Source organism: Lissotriton helveticus, chromosome 8 (assembly GCF_964261635.1).
Source record: "Lissotriton helveticus chromosome 8, aLisHel1.1, whole genome shotgun sequence".
In the NCBI taxonomy this organism is placed as follows: Eukaryota; Metazoa; Chordata; class Amphibia; order Caudata; family Salamandridae; genus Lissotriton; species Lissotriton helveticus.
The window spans coordinates 905,472,949-905,485,583 of record NC_136069.1 but is presented as its reverse complement, the minus strand read 5'-3'; the positions used below and the strand labels follow the sequence as shown (position 1 = coordinate 905,485,583).

General features: G+C 39.6%; 1 protein-coding gene across 1 annotated transcript in view; it reads right to left on the bottom strand.

The window, feature by feature from the left end:
- Positions 1-10,434: 10,434 nt before the first annotated feature.
- Positions 10,435-12,635, bottom strand: part of PHLDB2 (pleckstrin homology like domain family B member 2) — a 453,671-nt gene continuing 451,470 nt past the window's right edge. The window contains exons 17-18 of the mRNA XM_078657711.1: positions 11,506-11,591; positions 10,435-10,836 (exon numbers count right to left, since the gene is read on the bottom strand). Coding sequence (XP_078513837.1) covers positions 10,696-10,836; positions 11,506-11,591 — 227 coding nt within the window. The 3' untranslated portion in view covers positions 10,435-10,695. The remainder of the gene's footprint in view (positions 10,837-11,505; positions 11,592-12,635) is intronic.

Sequence of the window (12,635 nt, the reverse complement as noted above, 5' to 3'; positions counted from 1 at the left end):
TAGTTTTAGAAAATGAATTTTCAATGTACTCGTTTTAACTTCCAAAGTTTAAAGATGTTTATTAAATGAGACGTTAGCTTTGAAATCTACCTGAGTTAATTGTATGAAGATTTGATTTGGTTTGTCCTGGAGGAACAGCATCTTTTTGGTATGTGGGTGACTCAAAAACACTACCACCTTAGTTTTATCATGATTTATTTCCAACTTGTTAAATGTACAGTATATATTTTAGTTTTTAATGTATGTTGGATGTCTATGCTGGTATAATCAGAAGTGCAGTATCCTCTGCATATTGCAGTATACTCCTGCTTAACCCATTTAATGTTGGAGGAAATGCTCTAGGTTTCCTTACAGTTGAGTCAATGTCACCATATATACATTGACTAATAGTGGTGTTAATACACAGCCTTGTTTGAGGCTTTTATTTATATATATTTTGTTTGTCAGTAAAGATTTGTCATCTAGCTTTATTTGAATCTAATTTTTGGAGTAACGTGCAATAATTGCTTGTAGCAAGGTTTTCAGAATCCCTCATTTGGTTTGTTTTCTCTGTCAGTAAAAAAAACCTATCTTTACTTGGATCCAATTACTGGAATAACATGCAATAATTGCTTGTAGCATGTTGTTCAGGATGCCCCATTAATTTTTTTTCTCCTAAGCAATTATTTATCAGTACTGTCAAAAGCTTTTTTTAAGTCAACAAAACAGACAAACAAATGGCTGCCTTTGCTAGTGCCCTATGCGTTACCAATGAATGAGCTACAATATTATCTGTTGTTCGGCAGTTGGCTCTCAACCCAGTTTGTAACCATGACAAAAGGTTCTGACCTATTGCCCAGGCACAAAGCACTTCTAGGAGCAGTTTTGCATTACATTTAGAATCAACTTTGAGCAGGGCTATTAGCTTGTAACTTGAGGTACCTGACTTTCAGCCATATTTGTACTTGGGTGGAAAATCACTTGTTGCCATGATTCTGGAACTATACTGGTCAAACAGCGGGAATCGAATAATCTGAGCAATAGTTAAGCTAATAATTTTCAATAGGTTTAAACATTGCAAGGGGTTGCCCAATAGGTCCTGTTGCTCCATCTGGCCCATTTGTTATTAATATTTGCAAGATCATTTCTGTGGTAGCGCAGGGGACTTGTATTGAGTCAATTTGCTGTAAATAAATTGATGATTTTGCAATTGAATATGTTTCCTTGCTCTTAGCTCTAGTCGATATTATGTACTTTGCTACTTGCTAGTAGCTAGTTAGACTACTACTTTCCTCTTTGGTTATGTATAATGAATTCACATAGAACATCCCTTTGCTTGATTTTACATGTTACCCAAGAGAATTGTTTGGGAGTAGTTTATTTTGCTTATACAGAGCCAAATTCTCTTTAGTTGCATGTTATACTGACCTTATGCATTTTCCTTTGCTTTTCTATTTGCTTCCCATATTTCTTATATTGACAGCCAAACAACTAAAAGGAGACTCAAAATTAACCGTAGGAATTTTAAAACAAGATTAACCACCTTATATGTCAGTACCTCGGTGAAGAAGTGCTACAAACTACCTATGATGGGTACTGTTCTATTGTGAAATAGTTTTCATACTACTACAATCCATATGAGTACATATTTGAATTAGATCAATGGGCCATTAAAAACTCTACTCTTACTGCAGAAAAGAGAAAGTATGAATTCCAATATATTGGAAATAAACAATCCACTACAATGATACAAGCAAAAACATCAACAGTCAGTGACTCTTTCCATTGTGAATTCTATACAAAAACTTGTAAGAACTAAAGAATTGGGAAACTACAACTATATCAAGCGCTATGCTTCCTCCATATGAAGTTCTCAGTTAGGTACACTTAGACATGAGCTTACAGAATCGATTGCCCCGGCTATGGAACCGTGATAACCATAATGATAGCTTTAACAATAGAAGGTCTGGTAAAGCCTCACGTCTCTAAAACCGGCCCTCACCCTTCTGGCCCTCTGGGAAAATGCCTGGTGCCCGCTACGGCCAGTCCATGCCCTGAATGTAACTGCAAGAAATGTGCCCTGTAGTGTAGTGCAGGGCCGGACTCGCCATTATACAACTCTGGTATTTTTCTAATGGGCTGCAGGTAAAAGACAATGGTTCCATTTTAGTCCTGGCTTCTTGCAGTTTGGAGCTGCAATGAACATTTTTGCCTAGGTCCATTTTGGTTTCCTGTCCAGGCCTAAACACAAGAGCATACAGGACATCTCCACAAAAATGCGGGATCTAAAAATGTACATTACACAAATAAATGTGCGCTGTGTAACAACATGTATCTTTCCGAATCTGAAAAAAAAGAATATCAATACAAATAATTAATAAAAAACATCAAAGTAATTTATTTCATCATGCATAAATAAGAATTAATGTAACTGGGAATCCCATCCATGAGTTAACCCAGTGGAAAAAGATACATAAATGTAGATGATCACATTGCTTTAAAAACAGAAGATATCATTACTTTAAAAAGAAATTGACAATTCAATTAGTCTTGCGTATCCAGGTTATCAAAATAAAGGACACAGATTTAGAAGAAATATAGAGGCTGGTATGGTTTTCAGAACCTCCAGAAGCTGGCAAGGGTGTTGACAATCACTCTGTAATGATGACAAAATTCTATGTCTTGAAATAAGTGGGACAAGTTCTTTACAGTGATGTACCTACCACTCACCACCAATATAGTGGTGGCAACCTAAACTTCAACACATGTAAAAAATGTAATCTTTTTATATGTTTTGGTTTTACATATGCGAAATATAAATATAAAAATAGCATCTGACTCTTCAGCAATGTGTACAGTAGGCAGTTAACTTAGGGGTGAATCCGCATCCTCCGGGCCAGCGGAAGCCACCGCCGGCCCGGAGGATGCGGATTCACCCCTGCGGTGAATGAAAAGACCCCCGCCCCATTAGGGTGGCTGGGGGGTCATCGGCGGACGGGAAGACCGTCCGCCGCTTTTCCGCTGCGGTCGCCTTCCGACTCTGGCGGAAAAGCTCTAATACGGTGGCGGTGTCTATCAGACACCGCCAGCCATATTAGGATGAGCTTCAGGACATGCCTTGCCACCACGGAAAGGCATACGGTCTTTCCTTTGGGGGCCCGTTGCGGGCCCCCAGGGTGAAGGGGGGTGGGGGGTGCACATGGGGGTACCGCACGGTGCCTGCCGCTTTGTGCATGCACATGCACAGCATGCATTTTTGACCTTGCGGCGGGTGCTGCTTCAAGCAGCACCCGCCGCAATGTTAAGTATGCGGGATGTGACCGCCAGGGTGGCGGTCACATTCTAATTCCACCGGAGGGACCGCCGCTGGCCCTGCGGACAGTCCCTCCACCTCGGGGGTGGCGGACGGACGCAGGTCCGTCTGCCATCCTAAATGGCGCCATAGTTGGGTTTTTTGTTATATCTATTGGGCGGAGGTTCAGAGTACGATAGCATGAATTTTGGGAAAATGTCAAAGGCTGCTGTGCCAGCATGAAGTAGTCCACTCTCAGATTAAAGCTGGTCTCCTTCATAACTTGATGTGCTTTTGTGTGAACTAATTTTTGTGCTAAAGCTCTCTTGTCCCTTGTTGACCGATACAGCATTCAATATTTATTTACGGTGACACTCATAACTCCTTAACCTGTTTCAAAATAAATAATTTTATTGTTTGCTTTATTTGCCATGATAAAATATATTCCTACACTTTAATTTTAGTATGTTTTTAAAAAGGGTGGGCCCGATTCACAGAACTAACCTAAGACAAAATCCTAAACTTACTACCATTTTGGTATTCAAAGAAGGCACTTACTCATTTTGATATTCACCGAAGCCACTTACTCATTTCAGTATTCACAGAAGTTAGGACTCCTAACTTTAGGACTTCTAAATGCCGTCTGTGAATACTGAAAGTCTTAAAATTAGGATTTTTCTCAGTTTAGTAGTAGTAAAATTAGGACTCCTAACTTTAGGACTCCTAAATGCCTTCTGTGAATACCGAAAGTCTTAAAATTAGGATTTTTCTCAGTTTAGTAGTAGTAAAGTTAGGACTCCTAAATGCCTTCTGTGAATACCGAAAGTCTTGAAATTAGGATTTTCTCAGTTTAGGAGTAGTGAAGTTAGGACTCCTAACTTTACTACTCCTAAACTGAGAAAAATCCTAATTTTAAGACGTTCGGTATTCACAGAAGGCATTAAGGAGTCCTAAAGTTAGGAGTCCTAACTTTACTACTACTAAAACGAGAAAAATCCTAATTTTAAGACTTTCGGTATTCACAGAAGGCCTTTAGGTGTCCTAAAGTTAAGAGTCCTAACTTTACTACTCCTAAACTGAGAAAAATCCTAATTTTAAGACTTTCGGTATTCATAGAAGGCATTTAGGAGTCCTAAAGTTAGGAGTCCTAACTTCTGTGAATACCGAAATGAGTAAGCGCCTTCTGTGAATACCAAAATGAGTAAGTGCCTTCTGTGAATATCAAAATGGTAATAAGTTTAGAATTTTGTCTTAAGTTAGTTCTGTGAATCGGGCCCAAAGATTGCACATGTGGACATAAATGCTGTTTAAGGTTTACACTGTAAATGAAGTATGCCAGACTGCTAATTTCTCAGGCACATATTTGAATCAAAACAATGGGGTAGATTTACTATGTCTTCCTGCAATACAGTACAGCAACAAAAATTGCAGCGCCGTCTTGCGTGAAAGGGAGAAAGCATGATAGCACCATATCTACTAAGATATGGTGCTGTTTCTATCAGCCCCTACGCTGCATGCACAACACCCCTGTACAATAGTGCAAGGGTACGTGCGTGATGGCACAAATAAGTTTTGTACTGAAAGGTTTTCCTACTAGTACAAAATACTAAGCTGTGACGTAGCTTAACTCTTTCCCACTTTGTATGTATGCTATACAGTGCAGCTCCCATGCAAATTTAGAAAACGTTTGACAAAGTAAAACCTTTATCAAACTTTATGTCTGCCTCCAAGCAGTGCTAATTTTTGGTGCAAATTTCTGTGTTTCTTTTTGAGTAGATTGGGTTTTGCATCAAAATCCATGGGTGGTTGCATGGGAGCATCAAATACACATAAGTGATGGGAGGAATGCTTGCAATAAGTCTAACCACTGGCAATTGTTCGGGGTAATTTTCCAACCCATTGTTCCTTTGCTCACCGTGCCACTTCAGTTTAGGCTCTGCCATATGCAGATCAGTCTTCACCCAGCTACAACAGGAAAAGCCCATCCCAAACTGACCATGGAACACCTGCCTGATGCAAAGTAGCACAAAGTGTTACGTTGGGGCTACTTTCCAACACAATTTTGAGATTTAAACATGACGCTAAGTGTTATCAAATCCGCTCCAAATTAGTTGTTGCTCTCTTTAGACCCACTGTACGACTTCCCAAAAAATAATAGAGAGATAAAAGTCACGTCATAGGTCTATTGTGTTACCACTATCTTGCAGGGGGGGTAAAATGCAAGTTTAAACAATACAAGTTATAATACTGCAAGAATTCTTCCCAACTATAATAGCTGCATGAATACGCACAAAAGGCAGTTTTGATGAAAAAATGATTTAGAAAGTCAGAAAAGTAAAGTCTTCTGAAATCCTGATATGGCACATTGTAGATCGTCTTCATTCAATGACTGACTGACTCTTCATGATGCCAGGCAGTGACCAGCTGCACAGTCTTCTCAGTGCGCCCACTGGCACTGATGCCTACAAATGGTGGACTGTTAGAGTCATTGGTCAATGCGATGCACACAAATTGTTCAAATACCCACATGACATAAAGGGCAGGCAAATGACATCCAAAGACAAGAATAGGGAAAAGTGGTTATGGAAAACAAAGGCACGCAATATAGACACAGCTGGCATAGACTGATGGAAATAGTTCTAAAACAATAAATCTTTGGTTTTTAACAATTGACTTTAACTATAAATAAACATAAATACCACTTGTAAACTAGACGTTATTGCGTAAATGCGACATCTAATATGCAACATGTAATAATATAACAATATAACATAGGTGTGGTTTCCATTCTTTGGCATGGAAGATTGAAAGTCATTACACAAACGTTCATGGAGTAGAGGACTTGTATCACACTACCCTCTATGTTGAAAAGAGATACAGTAGCAAAAGTGTAGACATTTCTACAAAATGAAGCAGGACATAGGCTCAAGTGAGTTAGAACGTGGGACACTCTTTTGTTAGTGAAAATACATTTTAAGCCAATCACTGTGTGGAAGAAAAACCTAAGTGAGCTGCATCGAATGCAGGTAGATTATCAGTTACAATGGAGGGATCTGTGGAAAATTTGTTTGTTCATTTTTTGGAGGCCAAGCACTGTGAACTTAAGATTCCAATAGAAAATGTGTTTGTCTTCTGTGGATGATATATTCGTATTGGAGAGAAGAAGGTTGGTTTGCTACTACAAAAAACTGTTTCAAGTCATATATTAGGCCAGGTGAAAATACTGGCCGAATGGGAGAAAATTCAAACTGTAGAGGGTCTGCAGCGTACAACCTAACAGGAGAGATGCCAGTATATGAAAAGGTACGCCTGCAGGAGAGAGTAAATAGTAGGTCTAAAGTATGATGACAGTTTACACACCTTTGTTTTCCGCAAACCAGAAATTTTATATTTAGGGACAATGATTGAGGCTAAACATGGTGGACAAGGACGTATTTCATAACAGAGAAGGTGGCTGCAGCAGAGAACTGTACCAAATATAGCAATAGAGAACTGTTTGCTACACAAGCATCAAATCATCTTTTTGTGGCACCCTAGGGGTTTGCTAATACATGTCTGAAAGGATACGGTGAATCAAGGTTATTTTGTGCTAGTTCTGTGAGTACAGACCATTGGAGGTGACCGACGATTAGTAAAGCCCAGTTTCTGACTATATTTGGAATGGAATATGAGGAATTGCATGTAGGTAAAACCTCCTGACAAACTGGAAACATCTGTGTGCAGTCTTACCGAACTCTTAGGTTTCAAGATACAAACTTGGTACCAAGAACAGAGTAGGAAATAAAAAGTACACATATGCCAAAAACGACCCAGGTGACTTGTGCTCCCTATATCATGCTGCTGATAATTTCTTTGAATGGAAGTAAATCAACCAACAGGTCAGGAGGAACATTCAATTATCAATGAAAACTATGGCAACATGTTTAACCAAATCAGAAAAAAGCATATGTTTAATTATATCTATCACACGGAAGCGGAATTCTGAGAGCAGAGGAGTAAGCAGGTGAAGTAAAGCGCAGCAAAGAGGCACAGGAGTGCGTAGCATGGACAGCAGGAGCACAGGTGACGGGCAGCTGGGGGCCTGTTGAAGGCTTGCTGGGGAGCTGTTGTAGGCTGGGTCCTCCCAGTCTCTCCGGGTCCCAGGCCCAGTGCTCTCCCCACTTGACCCACGCCTGCTTGCAAGCCAGCCAGATGGTCGGCCCTCCTGTGGCTTCGAGACAGCGGGATCACGGACCAGAGGGCCTGGCGCGAATCAGTGCTGTAAGCTTGCAGTGGCTCTGAGGCATCTAGGGAATAGTGTGTGGGTAGGCATTAGGCTACAGGGTCCCTGTGGGGCGTGGGGCTGGACGGTGATAAGACAGTGTGGCTAAAGGGTTGGTGGCATGCTCACACACCTGTCCTGGCCATTATCAACTCGACCAGTGGTATGCCTGCCTGCCTGCCTGATTGTAACCCCTAGCCTGTCTGATTTGCTTAGCCCCTGCCGCCCCCCCCACCTTTCCCCCCACGCTATACAGGGCTCTAAGGCATTCTGCAGGCAGGAATTCGATTCAATCGGCTACATATTCAATTACACTTGTAGGGTGAGTCTATACATTATCATTTTCAATGCGACACAACGTGGCAGAAACAGACAGCATTGGGTCTGATCTCCTTGTTAACACATCAAGTTGAAACCAGAACCCCTCTCAAATCTGCACCCGTATGTCATGTAGTTTTGGATAAATCAAGGTATGCTCTTTCCCCTCAGATAAAATGAATTGCAATTATCACACACAAATCTGTGCTTTCTGGTGTCATCTTTTGCACATAGAGTATGATTGTCTGCTAGAAGGATGTCTTCATAGAACACCTCGTTTCATTTACCTGTACAGTCAGAATTTGTAAATTATCCAGGGAGGCTTTAATTTACTTCAATCAATATTGTTTTGTTACACTGGCACACAACCAATTATCCTTGCTCCACCTATACATTGCTACTTAGTTTCTCATCAATATCTGCTTAACCATGTTCTTTGGAGCTCTGAATCCGTGTTACAGATGCGTGGAAAAGAGTCACAAGTGTTAATTATGAACATATATAGGTGACACGTATGGGCAAAAACAAGGGAATTTACACTCACAATCCATAAATACGAATTCACAGAAATTAGAATTTCCGGAGATTTCATTGAATTTTTTATTTTTTTTATCAAGGTGGAAAATCCTCCAGGGGCCGTATTACAGGTCAGGTGCACTGTTCCACTCTATGCCTTAATGTGTTCTTACTAGTGTGCAATTGTGCTTGCACTGTGAACAGAGTATGAGTGAAAGGCTGATTAAGGCCTTAGGACTGCCTTTCACTGCAGACAGACATCTAGGCTTAAATGGAACTACTCAACTTGACTGCAGGGGTGGGCACCAAGGCACCCCTTTCCCGACTACCAAGGGACTCTGCCGCGGACGGGCTCATATTTTGCACTGGTGTAATACATATGACAGAGTGGACCATCCAAGCATCCGGAGGCCCTTTTGTAATACCAAAGTGCACCAGGGGTACAAACAACTGCCAAGCGCACCCACTGCACCCTTAGGGAACTATATATCATACGGCCCCAGCTTTGCAGACTTTCTACAGCTTGACGTTTAGGAGTGTGAGGGAATATTTGTGATCCCAAGGGATGACAGTGCTGGGAAGGTGTTATGTAATGGCATGTTGGCCCACTTACAAAGTTGTTATTTCTAAGTATTCATAAACATTCTCTGTGCATTTGTCACTCTGAATGTACACATAAATGTACAGTACAAACAAGTTCAACTAATTGGGGTTGCAGGGTACACGGTTTTACGCACTACCACGTGTTGACAGGTCTGAGGAAACAAATATTTATACGTGGAAAAATATTTCTCAAGTGGACAAAAAAGTGGAAACAAGTGTGCAACTGTACATATGGCCTGATACTAAACTTGGGAATACCAGCCAACAGACATCTGCATGATTGTGAGGATAGGACATGGTATTATCAGATATTACTAGACTGACTAGAGAGTTATTTATGAATCTCAAAAAATAGCAACTCTACACTTATTGTAGACACAAGCCTACAGTTCATACGATTGATAACTTAGACTAGCTTAGACTAGTACCTCATCAGTCTTTTAATATACTTAACAGCACCATCTGCATTTTGTAAAGTGCACACAAGCATTGAAGGGTTTGGCGCTAACCTTAAGCAAGTGCTTTCTTAAACAGATACCCTCAGCCTTTCCTAATCAGCAATCCAGTCTCTCAGAGGAGTCACAGTAAAATTGGAGTCAAGCTTTGTAAAGCCCAAAGTGTGTGCTATAATAGTGTGGGTATGTGAAAATATAATGGAAGTCAGAAGAAAGAACCTTCTTGATCATTCATTGGATCCCTACCAAAAACATCGACCACTCAGAGCTCTCAGTCTACTACATAATATGTACTACGTTGTTGGGACAGTTAATCTATGTGAACAATTCCACCAACCTATACCCTTCTCAACTCCAGCACTCTGCATCTACAAACTCACTAGTGGTGCTATTTTTAAAGCTGGTATCCAAAGGAGGTCTGCATGTTGTTGTTCTTGGTACTAAGCTATTTACCAATATCTATATTATGTCCTTGACATCAAGTGAAATTGATGGAACCTCAAAAGGTATAATTATTCTAGTAGACTACCCAGTGGCCCTGTGTCCCCTTCCAAAGAATATGACTGTCTCATTAGCTCAAAATATTATTCTGTGTGATCCAAACAATCTGTCAATAAATTGTGGAATGATTCTGTTTGTACTAAAGGAATGTGCTAATACAAATCACATCTCTCTTCAGCACAATAAAATTAAAATATATACAGAAATTAAAACATTAACCACAGACAACTTAGTATTGTGTAACATGATTCGTTAGCACATGGGTGATCACTCTTTTATGAGGCATTACTGTGACTGCCTGTCACTGATTAAACAAAGAGGACCATCGCCCCTACACATGATCCCATCGTTAATCATTGTGGCCAAGGTACTGGTAATTGGTGAAATGTTCAATCTATCTACCAGTCCACTGAAAACCCCACCACGGACAAGCCTGCCTGTCCATGGGCATTAAGGCGTAGAAAACTAAATAATTATACAAAATAAAATATAGGGTACATAAAAATGTATATGGAAACATTTATAAAAAAATAAAAAATAGTTCACACGTTGTAATATCAGGTGTTGTAGAGTCAAGTCTTTTGCTGCCATAAAGTCCACTGATGCAAATTCTTCTTTGCCTGCTGGGCCTTCAGAATATGCATTTCTGCATGATCGTTGTACTGATTTCCAAATGTTATCATAGAGAATAGCTGGTGTTGTTTGGCTGACTCCAATAGTTTTTGTACAGAAACTTGGCAAAGAAGATCTTTAACTGCAATTGTATTGCACTATATCATGAAGTACGTGTATCCTTCTGCCCCTGTTACAATAACGTCCATCCATATCCTCATGGCTTCTGGCGTCGGTGCAACCATGTAGTATATTCTGTCATGCGTTTTCACACTGAACGTGAACAATGGATTTGGACTCTAGAACACAGAAAATATAGTCAAGTGCTTGTTATCGAACAAGAAACATACAGTGCTGCACTATTGGCGTAAACAGCTTCCCAGTCCAAAGTTTTCTGAATTTCATAATTTACAGATGTCAAGTGTCTGCTCATAAAGGGCATAGTTTACATTGAATAAAAGTAATAATGTCTTGAGCACACTTTCTGCGAGTCTCCATTTCCAAGTTATATTTTCAATGAAATTACACTATGCATATCATAAAATAAATACCAACCAGTGTTTTTTAATTCTCAATGGCTGGTACTCAAATTGTACTGTAACAAGTATAAAACAAGTTTTTCTTGGTTTAACCAGTTACTCTTGCTTAACTTATGAATGTGCTTCTTTTTATCTCTTAGTTTCCATTTATTTAAGATAGTTTCATTGTACACAAACTTAGCTTATATACAAGTGACACTCTCCGTCTTTCACTTCCACTCATTCTCAGCTGAGACCGCAGATAGAAAACAATGGATCTACCTAGATAAAACATGGTGTCTCATCTCAACCAACCAATGTACTGAAAAGTTCTTGATGAATAACTATCCAAGGCTCCATTTACTTGAAAATGAGTATGATTACATCATAAACAGCATCATTTTCGATTTACCTACAAAATAAATCTGCATTAAATCTGTAGATTGTTACCTTGTGTGCATTTTTGAGGTGATCATAATAAACTTCTTCAATGGCTTGGAAATATATAACTCCTTTTAATTTGGTTTCATGCTTATCTGTAAGAAATAATAATGTGATGTAGGACCACATTGATAAAATATTAAAGGTTAAATTGCATTCATAGGGCTTGAATGGGATATCAGTAAAAAGATAAGATTGCAATCTGAAATGTTTCATCCCACACTGTGCAATGACACGTCATTAGCATCATCATCTCACCAATATCAAATGTTTTAGTAAATAAAAATACACAAAACAATAATGCATGTGGTCAATTACCAATGAGCTTAATTTCTTACTCCACTAACTTAGGCTTGAACATTTGATGTTTTACGCCTTTCAGCGACACATTCAGTCTCTTATACCCAAATCACTGCTACATTTTAGCTACTAAGGCAGAGACTAAGTTTACTTACTACCTTGACAGGCTTATTTTCTAACTTTTGTGGTTCTGACTTGTATGCATTATTCACCTCCCATCAACCTTACGTAAAGCTTTTCCCCGTGATTTCCTTATCCGTGTACTTTGGAAGCCAGCTGCAGAGCACACCCCTTTAATTCTTGCAAGATAGTGAGCCCGCTTAGCGAACCTTTGCAAATAAACAAATAATAAGCAGAAGCAAAAAAAAAGATTTGTTGCTAAAATACAATTATATTTTTGGCAGTGATAGAGCAAGGATGATTGTTTTTAAACTTAACTTTGATATTGCATCTTTAGCTGAAAACCTGGAAACCTTAGCATTTGATTTAGTGCCGAGGAAGCCCGAGCCTATATTGCAGAGTATTCAGAACAGAGTATTTGTTAGCCGTCATTGACCACTGTGAGTATCTAGGAGGCATGTCACATTCGTTTCATTCATGACATACTTCTGGTCGGGCAGCATGTTTTTTCTGCTGGCTACAATACCCTCTGCCACTGACACACCCTGATACTACTTCAATTGCATGTGTCCAGGAGTCCCCAAGCTCAAACATGCAGATTGCTAATGTGATCCATGGCTCCTTAGTATATCCCTGAGCTATTTAAAAAAAATGTTTTATTAACATTTTCAAATGTAACATACAATGTGAGCTTATAACATACAGCTGTCAGGCGGATC